This window comes from Hypanus sabinus, chromosome 11, assembly GCF_030144855.1.
Source record: "Hypanus sabinus isolate sHypSab1 chromosome 11, sHypSab1.hap1, whole genome shotgun sequence".
NCBI classification, from domain to species: Eukaryota; Metazoa; Chordata; class Chondrichthyes; order Myliobatiformes; family Dasyatidae; genus Hypanus; species Hypanus sabinus.
The window spans coordinates 52,559,025-52,580,283 of NC_082716.1; the positions used below are offsets into that span (position 1 = coordinate 52,559,025).

General features: G+C 39.3%; 1 protein-coding gene across 2 annotated transcripts in view; it reads right to left on the minus strand.

Moving 5' to 3' along the window:
• slc1a7a (solute carrier family 1 member 7a) overlaps positions 1–21,259 on the minus strand; it is an 88,452-nt gene that overhangs the window by 51,333 nt on the left and 15,860 nt on the right. For both annotated transcript variants that reach the window (XM_059984330.1, XM_059984331.1), the window contains one exon: positions 3,449–3,664. In XM_059984330.1, coding sequence (XP_059840313.1) covers positions 3,449–3,664 — 216 coding nt within the window. The remainder of the gene's footprint in view (positions 1–3,448; positions 3,665–21,259) is intronic.

Genomic DNA, 21,259 nt, shown 5'->3' on the forward strand with positions numbered 1-21,259 from the left:
AATGGTTATCTTAACTGTCTTACAATAAGACGGAGAAATATTTGAAAGATATGATTATTCACCACACTTTCACACTACCCACTGTTACATGACCATGGTTTTGTACTGTGGGTCTCACTTTAAAATGCTTAAACAAGGCAGGACTATGACATCAGTATAACAAGTTGTGACAGACTGCTGGGACTTTCAGTATAGAGAGAGAGAGTGTGGAAGCTTTGGACTGCAGGAAGGAACAGCTCATTATCATATGGGTAAAGTCTGATACTTTCCCATGTCCAAAGAATTGGGTTGATAAATGGCATACGGTGCACATTGGATGTGTGACTGTCACTTCGTATGATCCATACATGAATTTTGTTGGAGTGTCCTGTAGCAATCACTTTTGTTAACCCTTACCTGGCTTCAGGTGTGCTATGTGGTAAGCACTTGTGCAAAGGGATATTCTGTAACTGTCACCTTGTGGGATTTCTACGTGGATTTCAGAATGACTCGACGGAAAAGATCTTCGGCGACTGTTACTTCATTTTTCCCACTGTGGAACCTGTGGGATTTTTCATGATCGCCTCCTCACTACATTTTAATGTGGATTTACAAATCTCTCCCCTCATTTATTCCCTGGATTACTGAACCTTTCTAGTTTGCCATCTTAAGACTTTTAAGAACTATTCCTAAGCCTGACAGTTTGGGAGCCACACATGCATAACACCGTTAACTTCTCTTTATTTTGTTTGTTTTTTTTCTTTCTGTATTTTGAGTAGATGCTAATAAAGATAGTGGATTTAACATTAAAACCTGACTCAATTGTGATCTATTGCTGCTGGTGCGTAACATAAATTGGGGGCTCGTCCAGGATTTGAACGTGTGGCCTCTTGCCTCATCAACTGACAGGGCAGAATAAGCCTGCTGAGCCTTACCCTTAATTACATTCTGTAACAGGAGAGGCCAACCTTCCCTGGGCCACCATAGGCTCTGAGCTTTTTCTCAAAATGCTGAAAGTATTTATCAACCTTAGCTTCATGAAACGGAGAGACCAATTTAACTTCCCAACTAGCAACAAACCTATCACCAGAGTCAAACACTGAACCACCTTGCTGTAGCTTCTCTAACCTTTCTAGTTCAAATTTGCTTTTTTTGTCTGCTTCCACAGCCTCAAACTGTCTTTGTCTGTCCTTTTCTGCAGCTTCAAATTGCCATTGTCTTTCTCTGTCCTCTAATTTAAGTGTCTCTAACCTTATTTGTTCCAGCTGTAACTGATGCTCAGCAGGTTTCCTTTCAGGAAGCAATTGTAACACCACCTCTTTAAACACATTCGTAGATACATAATGCTCAGCTATTCCCCTCTGGATCTCTGCCTTTCTCATAGCCAGTTTTACCGTAACAAATCCCAGCTGTTTAGCAATGGCCAACAAGTCATCCTTTCTGGCATCCCCTAATGCCTCAGCTTTAAGGAATTTTAAAGTTTTAAATAATAACACAAGTCAAGAGAATAGTAAGGTATTTGAATTTTCAAATTTCTGTCCAACAATTACATTAAAGATTCTTTATATTAATCCTTTATTAAAGATGCATTGCTTTAAGTCTATTATATTGCATCATATGATAATCTAGGTGAGAATAATTAGAATAATTTAGGCCAGGAATTAAGGTCTTCCTTGTCCTGATGAAGGATCTTGGCCTGAAACATGACTTGTTCACTCATTTCCATTGTTAGTGCCTGACTTGCTGAGTTCCTCCAGCATTTTGTGTTTGTTGCTCTGGATTTCCAGCATCCGTAGAATCTCTTATGATTCACCCTTAATGTTTTATATGACTCAATGCCATCACATATGGAGCAGTTGTCCTCAGTAGACTTGATAATTTTATCTTCACCAACACATTCCTTCAGGGGAGTGCAATTGCTCCACTCAGTGGACAAGCTTAGATTTGACAGGGAAGACACAAGATAAATTAATTCATTAAAAGTTCAAAGTACATTGATTATCAAAGTACATCTATCACATACAACCTTGAGATTCATCTTCTTGCAGGAACTCACAAAGCAAAGAAACACAATAGAATCAGCAAAAAAACACACACAGCAAAGACTGACAAATATCTAATGTGTGAAAAAAAGAACAATAAAAAATGTAAACAAATAACACATTGAACATGAACTGCAGAGTCCCGAAAGTGAGCCCACAGCTGCAGAGTCAGTTCAGCGCTGAGGCGAATGAAGCCTGTCCAGGAGCCCAATGACCCCAGGGCAATAACTGCTCATGAACCTGGCAGCCTGGGACCCAAGGCTCCTGTACCTCCTGCAAGAAGAGAGGGAGACAGGTCAATGCAGGCAGACGGGACGGGCTATGGTGAGGGATCTTGGCTGGCAAGGAGAAGAACATTGTTTTTTTTACCTTTCTTGTTCCCCAACACTTTAATCTGGCTTGATGCTTTAATGGAGGCTGGATATTGATTTGTTTTCCACTCTTGGGCCATTTCCGCTCTCGAATCTTGATGTTTTAATCTGGCTCGGCTCTTTAATTGGCGCGGACTGGGAGCTAAACATCTGTTCCTTTCCTGCTCTCAAGCCTTGATGCCTTAATCTGGTCTGAAGTCTGATGTGCCCCAGACTGTCACCATAGCGATGGCTGCTTCGGTGATGAAAATATCTGCATTCTTGAGAGTCAAGTTCACTGAATCCTTCCAGGAGATTGTAAAATTGTTAGCTCATTTAGATGGTTCAAAAGCACACTCCTTAAAGGAAAATTACAGACTGCAGATTGCAGTGATCACAGTCCAGAAGTAATATATCTAATAGGATTATCTAGTAGTTTTGTGAGCTGCGTGAAAAATGTCACCATATATCACCAGCGCCATCTTGAATGGCACATTACATCATTTAAATTAAAAAGAATCATATTATCTAATTCTGGCTCTGCATCTGCAGGAAAAATTACCATTGAACTATTGTAGACACACAGAAACCTTATAAAAGACTAATATGTTTATTATTATAAAGATCAGCTTTGTGGCATTATATATGTGTTGAAAACCTTCTCAACTTATAAATTGAACTGAACTTGTAAATAACTTTGCAAATGTACAATTTCTTCAATGAAAAGAAGAACTGAAGCATTATACTGGTGGAGCAGGTAATGCTGCTGCCTCAGAACTCCAATGACATGGCTTGTTCCTGACCTCAGACATCATCTGTGTGGTGGTTTCATATTTCACTAGGAACAGATGCACCAATCTTCTCCCACGTTCATGGTTTGTAGATTAACTGGCTACCGTAAATTGTCCCCAGTAGTGGTGGGTGACAAAGAATCAGGGTGAAGTTGAGGGGCATTTAGAAGAGAACAGGGAAATAAGTAGGGAATGTAATTGATGGAATTATTCTGAGTCCTAGCATTGGAGCAATGGGCCAAATGTTTTAAGAAAACAGTGAAATCTGAGACAATGCTCCACGTACCGTATCAGATCCAACAAAGCATCAGCAGAGCTCATGATTGGCTTTCCACTGTCCTCAGTGTTCTCCTTCTGGGCTGCACCACCAGGATGGATGATGGACACCATAATTATTCCAATAACAACAGCCACAAATGTGGTCCAAAGATAGTAGGCAATTGTGATGAGACCCAATCGACTTGAAGCTTTTGCATCTAAAGCAGCCAGTCCAGACATCAAGCTGAAAATCAAACACGAAGAGAGTTTCCTGAGCATAGATCTCCAAAAATTACTCACTCAACTCATGGCTCATTTAGGGTGTCATAGCTATCAGTTACCTCATTGGAATAAAAGGCTTAACATATAAGAACACAAGAAAAAGAGGCAGAAAAGAGTTGATAGGTCCCTTTTGCTTGCTCCACTGTTCAATTAGATTAAGGATCACTTCCTCAGCTCTACTTTCCTGTAGTCTCAATTCCCTTAATATCCAAATATCTATCAAATGGTGTCTTAAATATATTTGGCAACTGAGCATCCACCTATCTCTTGGGTAGAGAATTCCAAAGATTTATTGTCCTCTAGGTGAAGAGATTTCTTCTCACTTGAATTCTACATGTCCAACCACTTAGATTTCTGGTTCTAGACAGACGTACCAGGGAAAAGGTACCCCTGCATCTACCTTGTCAACTTCAGTAGAAACGTGTATGCTTCAGTGAGTTCATCTCCTGTGCCTCAAAATGCAAGACATTATAGGCCTAGTGTACTTCATCTCATGAACCAAAAAAAAAAAATCCCATCCCATGAAACATTATTTCACTATCAAAAATTCATCCATCCTGAGGCAGGGAGACCAAATGAAGGTCTGCCTACAATGTTCTGTTTGTCCCAGGCCCCTGTATAATTCCAGTAAGACTTCCTTTGGTGAAGGGTCTAACATTAAGTTGAATGGCTTTTTGACCTAAAGTATAAACTCTATTTCTCTTTCCACAGTCGCTTCATGATCAGCTGGGTGTTTTCATGAACATCTGTGTTTGTTTTCCTAATTTCTAATTTCCAGTATTTGCAATTATTTTTGATTTTCCAAAACCTCTTAACTCTTGTATTCAGATCTTCTTGCGTGGAAGACCAATATACCACTTGATTCCTTAATTGCTTGGTGTTCCTACATATTAACTTTCAGTGATTTCTACACAAAGATACACATGGCCCAATGAAAATGAACACTCTTTAATCTCTCTCCATTGATAAAATACTCTGATCTTCTATGTTTTCTACCAAAGTGCTTGATCTCCAACTCTTCCATATTACATTCCATCTGCCATTCCTACATCTATTCATTTAACTTACATTCTTCACAAAACCCACACAACCACACATCATCAGCAAATGTATCTTGGTTACTAAAATAGACCAGGACCAGTTACAGCTTTGGTTCCCTGTTGCATCTTATCAGACATAGTCATCCAGCCCAAAAATTATCCATTCGATCTTTCTCTCTGCTTTCAGCTTTGAATCCATGTCAGTACATTATCCTTAATCTCACACATCTAATTGTTTCATAATCTCTTGTGTGCCACCTTATTGAAGATCTCCTGAAAGTTCAAATAAACCCTATCCATTGCTTTCACTGGTTACAATTTCAAAGAAACAGATTTGCCAAACATGTCTTTTTCATCAACACCATAATAACATCTATGTATGTTGTTACCAATTTGTTAATGATAAATTCTAGTATTTTCTCTACAACCATTTTCAGGTAACAGCTTTCCTATTTCATTCCTGAACTGCAGATTCTAAGTGTTCGATCGTGATCCTGAGACAATGACTCCTCAAATATTGGACAAAAATTTTCCCATTCAGATTCCATTAATAATTTGGGAGCTTTAAAATACTATTGTTTCAAACATTCCAGATTTTAGGTGCTACGTCCTTGAGTGATTGAATTTCTCCCTACAAAATTTAGTATCATTCTGATGAGCATACAGCATGTACCTGCCAATGCCAATTTAACTTTCCTGAGGTACACTGCCTAGAACTGAGCAAAGGAACACAGAGAAGACTCTTTAGAAAGTACTCTGTCCTATTCCTTTTAGATCAAATGTGGGTGATCTTGTATTTTGTCATGTTGAAATCCTTTTATTTGTTGTTTAATAAATAACTTGTAATTTTGCGATTTTATCTGCCCTGCTATGGTGCCAGCTATCCCCAGGTCATCCCAAAATTTGACATGGAACATTCTGTACCTCATCCTAGCTGCTATTCAATATTACAAATCAATGCGCCTGCAGCATAGATTGCTGTGGAATGCCACTAGCCAGATCCTGATATTTTGTTCTTTGCATTATCTTTGCTCTCTGCTTCATGTGAATCTGATCATATCTTAACCTGTCTAAAAGATGTTCTTTAATCCATTGAGCTCAAGTTTGAACTAAGGTGTTATATTCCCTTATTTTGAAATATTTTATTTTAAAAGTGTATCAGATTCATACCAAGGCTAGCCACAATAATATTGCCACATCGATGGGTATTCAGTAGAAAACAATTCACGAAATCTTTCGAGATTCTACAAGCCACAAGTCTGAAATCTGGTAGGATATTTTCAGTTGCCTGGACAAGTGCAGTTCCGTTACACTCAGGAAGCTCAATACCTTCTAGCAGTCTATGTGATTGTCACTATATACACCAACTCAAAAATTCAGTCCCACTGGTGCATTTTGGCATCTGAATTTACAAACGCAACTTGCAAAGCATTTTTCAAAAATCTTCTCAGATTCACTGTGTATGCCCTAAAAAATGGACAAGGGCTACAGGCATATTGGAAAATTTCCTCTTCAAATGACTTTGAAATCAGACTTGGAACTATATCGCAAATTTTACATCATTGCTGCATCAAAATTCAGGACCTTTCCACCTGACATCACTGTGAGAGTACCTTTACCTCAAACCACAGTAGTTCAAGAAGGCAGCTCAGTATTATTTCCCAGGAAATGCAGGGATGGCAATTACACTCTGCTTTTGCTAGCAGCAACCACACCTCATTAAGGAATATTATAAGAAAATATAATATTCTTCCTCATTTGATGGGAGGATGGGTAGGGTGAAGATAGCTAAAGAAGAGTCAGGCTGACATATTTCACAAAAATTACCATCAGACATGTATCCACTCCATCTTGTCCACTGACATATTATTTTCCAGGTATTAACTTTACCAGGTTCCAATATTAAATAGAAAATAACGATGTTCTACTGCAAATGTTCAACCCACATCTAATATTAGTCAAAGTAAATTTATTATCAAAGTATATACATGTCACCATATATAACCTTGAGATTCATATCTTGCAGGTATTCACAAAGAAACAAAATAGAATCAATGAAAAACTACAAATAAAGATGAACAAACAATGTTCAAAAGACAACACATTGTGCAAATACAAAAAGAAGAAAAAATATCTTATACAGTACTGAGCAAAAGGCTTAGTCACATATATAGCTAGAATGTCTTTTGCATAGTACCGTCATAATTTTATGTATTGCACAGTACTGCTGCCACATAAAAAATCCCAAATTTCATAACGTACGTGAGTGGTGATAAACCTGATTCTGATCTAGGTCTCTTCACCAATCCTACTGAAGGGTCTTGGCCTGAAACATTGACTGTGTTGCCTGCCCTTATAATTCATACTTTTAAATACAGATTTTTCAACAGTAAAACATATGCTCGAATAAATGCTGGCTGCAGACCAACTGAGAAAAGCAGAGTACTTAAATCTTTTTATATACAATATGAGGATTTTGATTTTGCAGCTTTGAAAGTGCTGACATTAACTTGATTTTTATTCCATAACCTTAACACTACTGATGCCATTTGACACAGACATCAATGTACCGGGAAAAAAGGTGGAGGAAAGAACATGAGTGGGGATGAAATAAGGAATGCTTTGAAAGGACCAGTATACCTTTGACTTTTGCTGTAGATACAAACACTGTATAGTTCATATTTATTCTGCTGTTTCAATCACATACAATTTTAAAATAGCAAACTCTCACTTAGGTGCCAAAACTTATCAAACTATATTTGTGTTATGGAGACACAAAGGATAGAAATGCTAGGATCGCTATCATTTCTTTTACTTGATATTGTCACATGTATGACTTAGTTCACTGGGATGGTGAACAGGAGAAATCACTAGAATATCTCAGCCAATGCCTTTTGTCCGGTGCAGCATATTTGCTGCACAGGATCCATTATCCTGTTTATAACATTAAAGCCATCTCCAACAGTTCTCTGATACAGATGGTTATGAATAGATGAGAGATTTTAGTAATTACAAAATATATAATCCTCCCTAGCAGCGATTAAGTATTAATAGAAAACTCACATTTCTCTACAATGCTTATAGTGACATGCTCCAAAACTGATTCAGAATTAAAGCCTTACAAGGAAAATGCTTTTGCTAAACCCATGTTAATGCAGTATTTCCTCCAATATATCAATTTACATTCCAGGCAAAAGACAAGTCTAGTGATCAATTTGTCACTTTTAAGTGATCTGGTTTTCCTTGCAAGTAATTCTTTCAAAGAATATCAGCTCCTCCTTTTTATTGCTCAATGCTTAGCCATAAAACCATATACCCCTTTGAACTGCAAACACGAGGAAATCTGCAGATGCTGGAAATTCAAACAACAACACACACAAAATGCTGGTAGAACGCAGCAGGCCAGGCAGCATCAATAGGGAGAAGCTTCATCCTGACGAAGGGTGTCGGCCCGAAACGTCGACAGCGCTTCTCCCTATAGATGCTGCCTGGCTTGCTGTGTTCCACCAGCATTTTGTGTGTGTTGTAACCCCTTTGAACTGCTACACCAGAATATGGATGTATGGACCTTCCTACATTTCCCTTGTTCCCTACGGAGAGCTGATTGACTGAGGTTACATTGTCATCCGGTTCTTTCTGCCAAGGCACTGGCCATCTCCCCGCCAAAGCAATTCACATCTCTCCTCCTCCTCCTCAAAAATCCTCAACATTGACCTTTCTGTCCTTGCAAAATACTGCCAAATATCCAACCCCCTTTTCATTCCAAAGTTCAGGGTCATATTGTTGCCTACCAAAACCCTTTTGAATTTTATATTTATTTATTGAGATATCACGCGGAGATGCCCACTTCTAGTCCCTTGAACCACGCCCCCCCCCCCCCCCCCCCAGTGATCTCCCAATTTAATCCCAGCCTAATCACGGACAATTTACAATGACCAATCAACCTAACAACTGGTATGTCGTTGGACTGTGGGAGGAAACCAGAGCACCCTGAGGAAACCCATTTGGTCACAGGGAGAACATACACCCTCATTACAAGCAGTGGCGGGGATTGAAACAGGATCCCTATACTGTAAAGCATTGTGCTAGCCATTACACTACCACACCACCCGTTCTGTTTCCATTTTCTACACAACTCCATGTTGAAATAATTTCCCTATCCACTTACCTCTGTCTCCTGACACTATGTTTATCTTCTCTCCTCAAAGCCTCTTCAACTTCTTACAGTTACTACAACATCCTTCTCCAATGTCACACATCTAGTGCTAGCACAGTGTTATTGCCTTCATTTGACTTGTTTTTAAGTCATTGTTTCACAACTATTACATCCTTAACAATGGCTTTTCTTTCTATATTATCTTTTCTGGAATCTCTCAAAAACTTAGTCACAGACCTTTCATCCATAAAGTACCACTGATAACACTATATAAAACATCTACTGACAATGGACACTTGAGAGACTGAAGATGCTGTAATCTGGAGCAAAAAATAAACTGCTGGAAGAACTCAGCAGGTCAAGCTGCATCCGTGGAGGCAAAGAGAGGATCAAGGAATGGTGAGGGAAGATAACCAGTATATAGAAATGAGAGGGAGGTGAAAGGCTAGTAGGTGGTAGGTAAAACTAGATAATAGAGGAATGATGGGTAGATGGAACCACAAGGGAGAGTGAATCGGGAAGGTGAACCAAGTGAACCCAGGGAGGTAGGTATATGAGTAATTGATAAATTGAACCAGGTGAAAATAACAAGTCATTTACCAGGTTGTCGGGGGGGGGGGGTGGAAATGGTGAATAGAGATCCTGGGTGAACTCTTGAGAGTAGGAAAACAACTTAATCTATGCCTCTTATCATCTTATAGTCCTCTATCAAGTCACCTGTCATTCTCTTTAACTACAAAGAGAAAAGCACTAGCCCTCTCAACCTATCCTCATAAAACATGCTCTCAAGTCCAGGTAACATCCTTACAAAGAACCTCTGCATTCTCTAAAGCTTCCACATCCTTCCTATAATGATGCGACCAGAAGTGAACACAAGCTACAAAGTGCAATGTAGCCAGGATTTTATAGAGCTTTAGCATTACCTCACGGCTTTTGAACTCAGTCAACTCAGCTGATGAAGGGTTTCAAAGAAGATACACTACACTCCATCAATTCTACCCCTTTTTCATAGGTGACAATCTTCTTTCAATTCTTTCCTAAATCCATAATTATATTTTTATTTCAATCACTTTTGTTCAGCAACTTAGATCAAATGTTTATTACCCTTACACAGTTTAAGTACTTCTATCAAATTACTTAAACATTTTTCTAGAATCATGAAAATACTTCAGTCTGAGTAACAAATGAATGAAGGTGGGTAAAAGTTGAGTTTATTGTCATATGTACAAATGCAATGACAAACATTGCAGCAGCATCAAAGGAACATATTGTAAACAACATTCACAAGAAAAACACAAATTCAACATAAATTATACACAATTTTTACAAACAAGATCACAATTGGAACAAAAATAAAATTGAAGGACTCTTTTACTGTGAAGTGGTCATAGTGTTCACCCTGTTGCTAAATTGTGCTCAGCATAGAACGCAAAATGGTATAGCTCAGGAATAGGCCTTTCAGCCTACAGAGTTGTAGGCTGTACTAATTACATTAATAGGCCAAACTAATTACATCAGTAATCAAATGCTATTTTAAACTAATTCTGCCAACACAATTTCAATATCCTTCCATTTCCTGCACATTTATGTGGCTAAGAGCCTCCTGGGTGCCTCCAATGTATTTATCTCCACCACCACCCCAGGCTGTGAATTCCAAGCAGACCAGCTCTCCCTGTGCAAAAGACTTGACCTACACATTTCTGTTGAACTTACCTGGTCTCCCTCTCAATGGTAAACCTCTTCTGCACCCTCTCTAAAGCCTCAATATTCTGATTAGGATTTTGCCGGTTAGTTCAAAAACCAAATGGTTGAAGGGTAGTATCTGTTTTTGAATCTGGTGGTCTGAGACTTCAGGTTTCTGTACCTCCTGTCAAATGGTAGCTGCAAAGAGAAGGCAGGTCCCAGATGGTGGAGATCTTTAATGATAGATGTGCCTTCTTGAAGTAAAACTTCCTGTGGATACCACCAATGCTCACCAACTCCTTTAGGGGCATTAGACATGTCTGCAGGTTTAAGTCCTGAACTTGATCTGGCCCAGCTTTGAGGATCCACCTGGGATCAACTGGATGACTCTATTTAAAGGAAAATGGACAGTTGGCAAGTGGCAGGCTTCTGAAAGTTTCATATCAAAAGTCCAAAGTCAGCATGTTCCTGTCAGAAGGATAGGCATACCAAGATCAGGGAAACCTTGGCTATGTTCTGATGTTAAAAAAGAAGCATACATCCTGTTTAGATAGCTGGAAACAAATTAATCCCTTGTAGAATATATTTTAAAAAATTAAAAACTAGGCTTAAGAGGGTATATGGATTTACAGTCAGGATTAAAGATAGTACCAAAAGGTTCCTTAGATGTATTAACAGTAAAAAGATGAATACCAAAAGACTAGGTCCTCTTAAAGACCATCAGGACCACCTATGTGTGTGGAGTTGCAGGAGATGGGTGAGACTTTTAATATCCATTTTGTCCTTGGTGTTTACCAAGGAGAATATCATGGATGCCAATGAAATGAGGTTAATAAGATGTGAGGTAATAAGTAGCAAAGTCACATGCATGTTATGAGGAAGGAAATATTTGCAGCCAATAAGGTGGGTAAATCTTCAGGGTCTGACCAAGTACACTCTCAGACAATAACAGACCAGGGAACTCGCAGAAGCCCTTGAAGAGATATTTGCTTCATTGTTAGCCACTGGCAAAGTTCCAGAAGACTGCAGAGTATCTAATGCTGGTCCATTGTTCAAGAAGGGTTGTAAGGACAGGCCAGGGAACAACAGGCTATCAGCCTGATTTCATTCATCAGAAAGTTACTGGAGGGAATTCTGAGGGATGAGATTTACCATGACTTCGATAGACAAGACTTGATTAGGAGTAGTCAGCAAGGTTTTGTGCAGGGGCAGAGATGGTTTGACAAATCTTTTGGAGTTTCTTCAAGGGTGAACTGAAGGGATGGATGAAATTAGGACAGTGGATGCTTATATAGATCTTAGTAAGGCCTTGATCAGGTCCTGCATGACAGGCCGATCTGGAAGGTTAGGACACTTAGGATTCAGGAGGAACTAGCGAAGTGGATTCAGAATTGATGTATAAGTATTCACCCCCTTTTAATATGACACACCAAATCATCACTGGTGTAGCCAATTAGTTTTAGAAGTCAAATGATTAGTTATATGGAGATCTGTTTTTGGAGACCTGTGTGCAGTCAAGGTGTTTCAATAGATTGTAGTAAAAGTACACCTGTATCTCGAAGGTCCAACTCCTGGTGAGTCAGTAGCCTGGCAAAAATTACACCATGAAGACAAAAGAGCACCCCAAGCAACTCCACAAAAAGGTTATTGAAAAGCACAAGTCAGTAGATGGATACAGGAAAATTTCCAAGTCACTGAATATCCCTTGGAGTACAGTTAAGTCGATTTTCAAGAAATGGAAAGAATATGGCACAGCTGCAGATCTACCTAGAGCAAGCTGTCCTGAAAAACTGAGTAACCATGCATGAAGGGGACTAGTGAGGGAAACCAGCAAGAGACCTACAACAACTCTGGAGGAGTTACAAAGTTCAGTGGCTGAGGCAGGAGAGGCTGCGTTTACAACAACTGTTGTCCGGGTGCTTCACCAGTCACAGTTTTCTGGGAGAGTGGCAAAGGGAAAGCCACTGTTGAAAAACACTCACATGAAATCTCAGCTAGAGTTTGTGAGAGTGCATTTGGAAGACTCTGAAGTTATCTGGAAGAAGGTTCTATGGTCTGATGAAACCAAAATTGAGCTGTTTGGCTTTCAGAATAAACACTATTTTTTGCATAAGGGAAACACTGCACATCATCAAAAATACACCATCTCTACTGTGTAGCATGTTGGTGGCTGCATCATGCTGTGGGGATGCTTCACTGCAGCAGGCCCTGGAAGGCTTGGGAAGGTAGAGGTTAAAATGAATGCAGTAAAATGCAGGGAAATTCTGATGCAGTCTGCAAGAGAACATGACTTGGGGGAAGATTTGTTTTCCAGCAAGACAATGACCCCAAGCATAAAGCCAAAGCTGTAAAGGAATGGCTTAAAACAACAAAGTTAATGTCTGGGGTGGCCATATTAGAGTCCGCACCTTAATCCAATTGAGAATTAGTGGCTGGACTTGAAAAGGGCTGTTCACTCATGATTCCCATGCAATCTGACAGAGCTTGAGCAGTTTTGTAAAGAATAATGAGAGAAAATTTCTGTGTCCAGATGTGCAAAGCTGATAGAGGCCGATCCACACAGACTCAAGACTGTAATTGCTGCTAAAGGCGCATCTACTAAATACTGACTTGAAGGGAGTGAATACTAATGCAATCAGTTATTTTGTGTAATATATTTGTAATTAATTTAGGTTACTTTATAGAGATATGTTATCACTTTGACACAAAAGAGTCTTTTTTCTCAGTTAAAAAAAGCCAATAAAATCCATTGTGATTCAATGTCATAAAACAATAAAACATGAGTACTTCCAAGGAGGGTGAATACTTTTTATAGGCACTGTGCATGCTTTTACAGCATTAAGCAGCTGCCACAATTGGCTGATTAGATACTTGCATTCAGAGTAGGTGTACAGGTGCATCAAATAAAGTGGCCACTGAGTGTATAAAAGAAGGAAGATTACAGTGAAATTGTTTATCAAGTTTTTAATGCACAGCTTGAGTACACTGATAGTTTAGGTAATAAGAAATTTCACAGGACAGGAAGAGGCTTATAAGGATGTGGCCAGGACTCAAAATGTTAAATTATAAAGGAAAGATTCAATATGATGCAACTGTTTTCTTCAGAATAGGGGAGACTGAGGAATGAAAAGCCTTTGAGAAATGTAGATAGTATAAATAAATATTTCATATGTCCTGGGTGCCAAGTATCGGGGGCACAGATTGAATGCAATTGCCTGATAGACCATAGGAGAGACAAGGAAAAGGCTTTTCATTTTGAAGGTGGTGGGAGCATGGAGGTCACTGAATAGTCTTATAAGACATAGCCCATCACCATATCGTAAGTGTAGTTAGATGTGTAGCTTAGAGGGCAGTTAGCTGAAGGGCTAAAGATGAAGTTGCTGAAGTGGAATCAGGTCAAGTGGCTTATTTTCAACTGACTAAATGACCTTTATGTTATACATTTTCTATGATTTCTATGTTCACAACATCAGCAATCTCTCCTAAAGTTCATGACATTTTAGGTCATTGGATGTCCTATGGTTCCTATCTCAGTAAAGATGATCTGTTATTAGTGATAGATTATTAAAATAAGTTAAATTGGACAGTTTGTTGCAAAATCAAATAATTGAAAAACTGACAGCCAAAACCATTGTTGATAGACATCCTCAGACATTCTGAAGCAGAAACACACAGCAATCTCACATCGCACCTCTTTCTGAAATCTAAGCTTGCCTTTCACTCATTGAAGATCTCTTCCTTGAACAAATGTATTGAATTGTTTCTTCTTCTGAAGACTCTTGTCCCACGCCAACCACATTCTCATCACATGGCAGATTGTTCTGCTCTGTGACCCTGCTCTTCATCTTTGCCTTCATGTTGTGAGCCCAGAGGAATGGCCACCTCCACACTCATTTCTGGCAGGTAGAAGACGTGGACAAAAGGAGTTGCTGAGGTTTGGATCCCAAACTCAGCCAACTACTGAAATACATTCTATGCTTACAACAATAATACCCACACTTTTCTTCATTTGGCTCACCTCCCAGATATCAATGCACTACAATTTGTTGAAGATTCCTTATAAAAGCATGCCTTGGGGAAGGGGTTCCTCCTAACGACAAACACCAAGGTTTCTCATTCTTAAAAATACATGTTGGTTAATTGCTACAGCCGTGATATCAGTGATGAGAACACAAAAGTATGTTTCGTCTGAATATTTCCACAATCTGAGAGCAATGCACACACTGTTGATCAGCCAAAGGGCTAATGACTCATGAATAAAATGTGTGATTGGTACAACAAGTAAGCACCTATAATGTTGAAAAGAAATACTGAGGTGTGGGACCTGTGACCTACGAAGGGCCATGGATCCTTAGGTACCACATACAAAATGCTGGAGGAACTCAGCCGGCCAGGCAGCATCTATGGATAAAAGTACAGTCGATGTTTCAGGACAAAACCCTTTGGCAGGACTGGCCTGCCGAGTTCCTCCAGCATTTTGAGTGTACCGCTTGGATTTCCAGCATCTGCAGATTTTCTCTTGCTTGTGATGGATCTTTGGGAAGTGTTTTTTCTTTGGTTACTATATATTACCAGAGAAATGCAGAAAAGGCTAAACTGTTGTGGAGGCATCACATAATATTCTTCACATATGTCCAAAGCATAATAAAGTGCAAATTCCCGAATGCACAAACAAATCTTCATCTCGGATTTTGTCGAAATTTCTTCTAGATATTTCAATTTTGATTTTTCTATTAGATTGTTTAGTCTCTGTCTCAAATTTATGGTTTTCTTTAGTTGATTTAATACTTACAACACAGAAAATGGATATCACATATGTGAAATAGATGCTCAGTCGCATGGCTGGTGTTACTTTACATGGCAGTTAACCATTCCCTGTATCTTTATATATGGACATGGAGGGTTATGAAATTACAAGGCGTGCTGTTGCCACTTAACTGCCTGTAATGGTACGGTATGATTTTCAGCAAATAATATTTAGACTTAACAGCTCTTGACTCAGGTTAATGGAAAGCACATTTCTAGCTATAAGAGGTTAAATTCGAGTAACAGAATTGGGTTACTGAAAAAGTTCTAGATAATTATAGCATTTGGTATCTGGTATTAAGTATAAACCAGTTCAACAAGCAGCATTGTAATTTTGTGAATACCATGGAAACAGCACATAGGTGAGTAATTACTTCTCAGAAATCTTTCTCGCTGGGACAGATGCTTAGCCTCTGACAAATTTGCTTCATTATAGCTCAATAGAACACAGAAAGATGATAACAAAAAACCCTGTAGCCTTATGCTCTACATTACTTATGAGGAGCCATGTCATCTCTTGGGAGAGGCAAAAAAAAATAGCCAATTTTTTAGAAAATTGTGTTTGCAGATACATCTTGAAGATAAAATGAAGGTTAGAGAGTGAGAGATGCAGGAATGTTTAGGGAGGGAATTGGATAACATGGAACAATATCAATTTAAAATTTGGGATGCTCAAAAGACCAAAGTATGAGAAGCATTGATTGCTGTCAGGATTGTAAGGCTACAGAAGTAGCAGGAAAAACAGGGCAAGATTGTGAGGGAGAGGTGTTGGAAAACAAAGTCATGATTTTAAAATGGAGGTGTTGCTCAATCAGGAGCAACTGTGGGTCCATGAGATCTGGAGCAAGAAAAAAAGAGGATGGTACAGATTTAAGCATTGACATTATTTTATGGGTGGATATAAAATTGGAGGTCAGTCAGATGTTTAGGGCAGTAATCTCAGGATTATACAAACAAGAGCAAGAGTAGCACGATCAGGCATATTAATGCGTGGCTGAGAGACTTGTGTACGGGGCAGGGCTTCAGGTTCCTGGATCATTGGGACCTTTTCTGGGGAAGGTACGACGTGTTAAAAAAAAGGACAGGTTACACCTGAACTCAAAGGGATCCAATATCCTAGCAAGCAGAGCTGTTATGGAGGGTTTAAACTAATTTGGCAGGGGGCTGGGATCCAGAGTGATAAGGCTGAGGAAGGGGAAAATAGAAATAAATCAGAGGTAGCGTGCAACAAAGATGATAGAAAAGACAGGCAGGAGATGAGCATAAACACAGTCAGTGGGATGAGTTACAGGGCAATAGAGGTGTGGTGCAGTTAAAACACAAAGCAACTAATACTGGACTGAAAGTGTTATATTTGAATGCATGCAGCATAAGAAATAAAATGGACAATCTTGAAAATCATCTACAGATTGGCAAGTATGACGTTGAGGCCATTTCTGAAACTTGGCTAAAGGATGCCTGCTATTGGAAGCTGAACATCCAAGGATATATGGTGTATCGGAAAGATAGGTTAGTAGGCAGAGGTAGTGGTGTGGCCCTGTGTATAAGAAGTAATATTAAATCCTTAGAAATGGATGACATAGGATCAGAAGGTGTAGAGTCTCTATGGGTTGAGTTCAGAAATGGCAAGGGTAAAAGGATCCTAATGGCAGTTGTATACAGGCCTCCAAACAGCAGCCAAGATGTGGATTACAAATTACAGCAGGAGATAGAAAAGTCGTGTCAGAAAGGCAATGTCATGATAATCGTTGGGGATTTTAACATGAAAATGGACTGGGAAAACCAGGCCAGTACTGGACCTCAAGAGAGAGAATTTGAAGAATATCTAAGGGATGGCTTTTTAGAACAGCTTGTTGTTGAGCCAACTAGGGGATTGGTTGTGCTGGATTGGGAGACGATAAGAGTGCTTAAGATTAAGGAACTCTTAGGGAACAGTGATCACAATATGATCGAGTTCATTTTGAAATCTGAGAAGAAGAAACTAAATTCCAATGTGCCAGTATTTCAGTGGAATAAAGGAAATTACAATGGCATGAGAGAGAAACTGGCAAAAGTTGAACAGAAAGGGACACTAGCAGGAAGGACAGCAGAGCAGCAATGGCTGGAGTTTTTGCAAAAAATGAGGGAAGTGCAAGACAGATATATTCAAAATAAGAAGAAATTTTTGAATGGAAGGACACTATCGTGGCTGACAAGTGAAGTCAGAACCAAAGTAAAAGCAAAAGAGAGGGCATTCAAGGAAGCCAAAGCTAATGGAAAGATAGAGGATTGGGAAGCTTCTAAAAACTTGCAGAAAGAAACTAAGAAAGTCATTAGGAAGGAAAAGATGAGTTAGGAAAGGAAGCTGGTGACTAATATCAAAGAAGATATTAAAAGCTTTTTAAAGTATATAAAAGGTAAAAGAGAGTTGAGGGTAGATATAGGACCGATAGAAAATGACGCTGGAGATATTTTAACAAGAGACGCAGAGATGGCAGAGGAACTGAATGTGTATTTTGCATCAGTCTTCACAGTGGAAGACATCTGTAGTATACCAGACATTCAAGAGTGTCAGGGAAGTAAAGTTTGTGCAGTGAAAGTTACAACTGAAAAAGTGCTCGGGAAGCTTAGTGGTCTAAAGGTGGATAAATCTTCTGGACCTGATGGAATGCACCCTTGGGTTCTAAAGGAAGTAGCTGGAGAGATTGCAGAGGCAATATCAAGGATCTTTCAAGAATCGATAGATTCTGGCATTGTACTGGATGACTGGGAAATGCAAATATTACACTTCTATTTAAGAAGGGTGAGAGGCAGCAGAAAGGAAACTATAGAGGAAACTGTTAGCCTGACATCAGTCGTTGGGAAGTTGTTGGAATCAATTGTTAGAGATGAGATTACGGAGCACCTGGAGGCACATGACAAGATAGGCCAAAACCAGCATGGTTTCCTGAAAAGAAAGTCCTGCCTGACTAACCTACTACAATTTTTTCAGGAAATTACAAGCAGGATAGACAAAGGAGATGTAGTAGATGTGGTGTACTTGGATTTTCAGAAGGTCTTTGACAAGGTGCCGGCACATGAGGCTAGATAAGAGCCCATGGAATTACAAGGAAGTCACTAGCATGGGTGGAGCATTGGCTGATCAGCAGAAAACAGAAAGTGGGAATAAAGGGATCCTATTCTGCCTGGCTGCCGGTTAGCAGTGGAGTTCCACAGGGGTCGGTGTTGGGACCTCTGCTTTTTACGATGTATGTCAATGATTTGGACTATAGGATTAATGGATTTGCAGCTAGATTTGCCGATGATACAAAGATAGGTGGAGGAGTGGGTAGAGTTGAGGAAATAGAGAGGCTTAGATAGTTTAGGGGAATGGGCAAAGAAGTGGCAAATGAATCACACTGTTGGAAAGTGTATGGTCATGCACTTTGGTGGAAGAAATAAACAAGCAGACTATTACTTAGATGGGGAGAGAATTCAAAATTCAGAGATGCAAAGGGTCTTGGGAGTCCTTGTGCATGATATCCTAAAGATTAACCTCCAGGTTGAGTCAGTGGTGCAGGAGGCAAATGCAATGTTGGCATTTATTTCTAGAGCTATAGAGATATGATGTTGAGGCTCTGTAAGGCACTCATGAGACCACACTTGGAGTATTACGTGCAGTTTTGGGCTCCTTATTTTAGAAAGGATATATTGACATTGGAGAAGGTTCAAAGAAGATTCAGGAGAATGATTCCAGGAATGAAAGGGTTAATATATGAGGAACATCTGGCAACTCTTGGGCTGTATTCCCTGGAGTTCAGGAGAATTGGGGGGGGGGGGGATCTCATAGAAACATTCCAAATGTTAAAAGGCCTGAACAGATTAGATATGGCAAAGTTATTTCCCATGGTAGGGGATTCTAGGACAAGAGGGCACAACTTCAGGATTGAAGGACGTCCATCTAGAACAGAGATGCGGAGAAATTACTTTAGTCAGAGGATGGTAAATCTGTGGAATTTGTTGCCATGAGCGGCTGTGGAGGCCAAGTCATTGGGTGTATTTAAGGCAGATATAGATAGGTTCTTGATTAGCCAGGGCATCAAAGGGTATGGGGGGAAACCAATAGAGTGGGAATGACTGAAAGAATTGGATCAGCCCATGACTGAATGGTGGAGTGAACTTGATGGGCCAAATGGCCTACTTCTGCTCCTATATCTTATGATCTTATGGTATTATAGATGTGCAGAAGAATATTCAAATCTACTGATAATAGATTCCAGCATGAAGTTATCAGCCATGATGAACTGAGGCAGAGGTAAAATCCAACAAGTTACAGAGATTATCCATGCTTCCCATTAACTCTAATATTACTACCTTACAATTTTTCTGTTGACACTACTTTACAACTCTTCTTTTTTCAAATAAAAATGGAATTGATTTGACATGTTTCAGCCCAATGGAACATCCTCTAAATCTAGAAAGTGATATTGCCAAGTATTCACAAAGCAATTGTTCGGTACTCTAAATGTCATCTGGAGCATCGGCTCAATCCATCTTAAAGATTCTCATTCTGCTTAAGACTTCATTCTTATCTATCTTATGTTTACTGTGCAACTCAGAACTCATAAGTGATGCATTGTCTTTAAAAAGAATAATACTTTTGCCATATGCTTGGAGTCTTTTCTAATTTGTGTCAGAAAACCATCTACATTCATTGGTGTACAGCAAATCATCTTGCATCAGGCAGAGATGCATGCTTCACTTATCTACACAGGATGTCAGAGTTCAAGGAATGTAAGCATTCAGATAGTTTACCCAAATTAAAGTAAACAGTGCACAAGATGGATTCAACCACAATAAAAGATCAAAGAGCAGTTTATCAACTTCAATTGCAGCAACTAAATACAGTATTGAAAAGTAAGCAGATGATCAACTCATAAGGACAAGATTATACGAATTTTGGACCACCACATACACTCTGTTCAACACTGCATATTTTCCAGTTAAGTGAAAAGAGGATACAGTTTATCTTGTTCCTTTATATATTTGTCACGAAACTGAATTCTTCTATTCTTATTCCAAGAAATTCTTCTGTGCTTTGTCTGTTGCTGAACGATCTACGTCTTATCCAATAACAAAGCAACTGTTTTAATCAGCGCACTGTTCATCCAGACACTGGGCAAAGAGTTGAGGTCAAGGTTGAGTGCACCCACAAGCATTAACACGAGGTTGACTGGCATATTGATGGAAACAGATAATCTGCAACAACCATAGTTCCAATGGGCTTCAGTAAAGCTTTCGACAAGGTCATTTAAGATAAACCAATCCAGAAGATTACGATACACGAGATCCACAGTGACTCAGAATCACAGAGTAATCCAGCACAGAAATGGCCCTTCTGCTCAACTCATAAATACCAACCAAGGAGTCAATCGAAGCTAGTCCCTTTGGCAAACATGTGGAGACCTAGGAAATTGGATTCAACTTCAACATGGTCATAGAAGACAGGGAGTGGTGGTCAAGGGGTGTTATTTTGACTGGAAGGCTCTGACAAGTGGTATTCCACAAGGATCAGTACTGAGACATCTGTAATACTTGGACTAAAGTGTAATTGGTATGATTATTGTTTAAATGCAACATACTAATTAGCAAAGAAGTGTGGACAAGCGTGAGGTATTGCACTTTTGGAGCCCAGATGGAAAAGGAAAGTATACAGTAAATGTCAGGAATCTGAGGAGGACCAATATATTAAGGAATCTTGAGATGCAAATACCTAACTCACTAAAAGCGGAAAGACAAGTAGAGAGGTGATAATGAAGAGATTCACAATAGGTTGCTTGGATTAAGGAATATTAGCTATGAAGGGAGATTGGTTTGTTTTCTTTTGAGCATTGTTGGCTGAGGAGTGACCTGA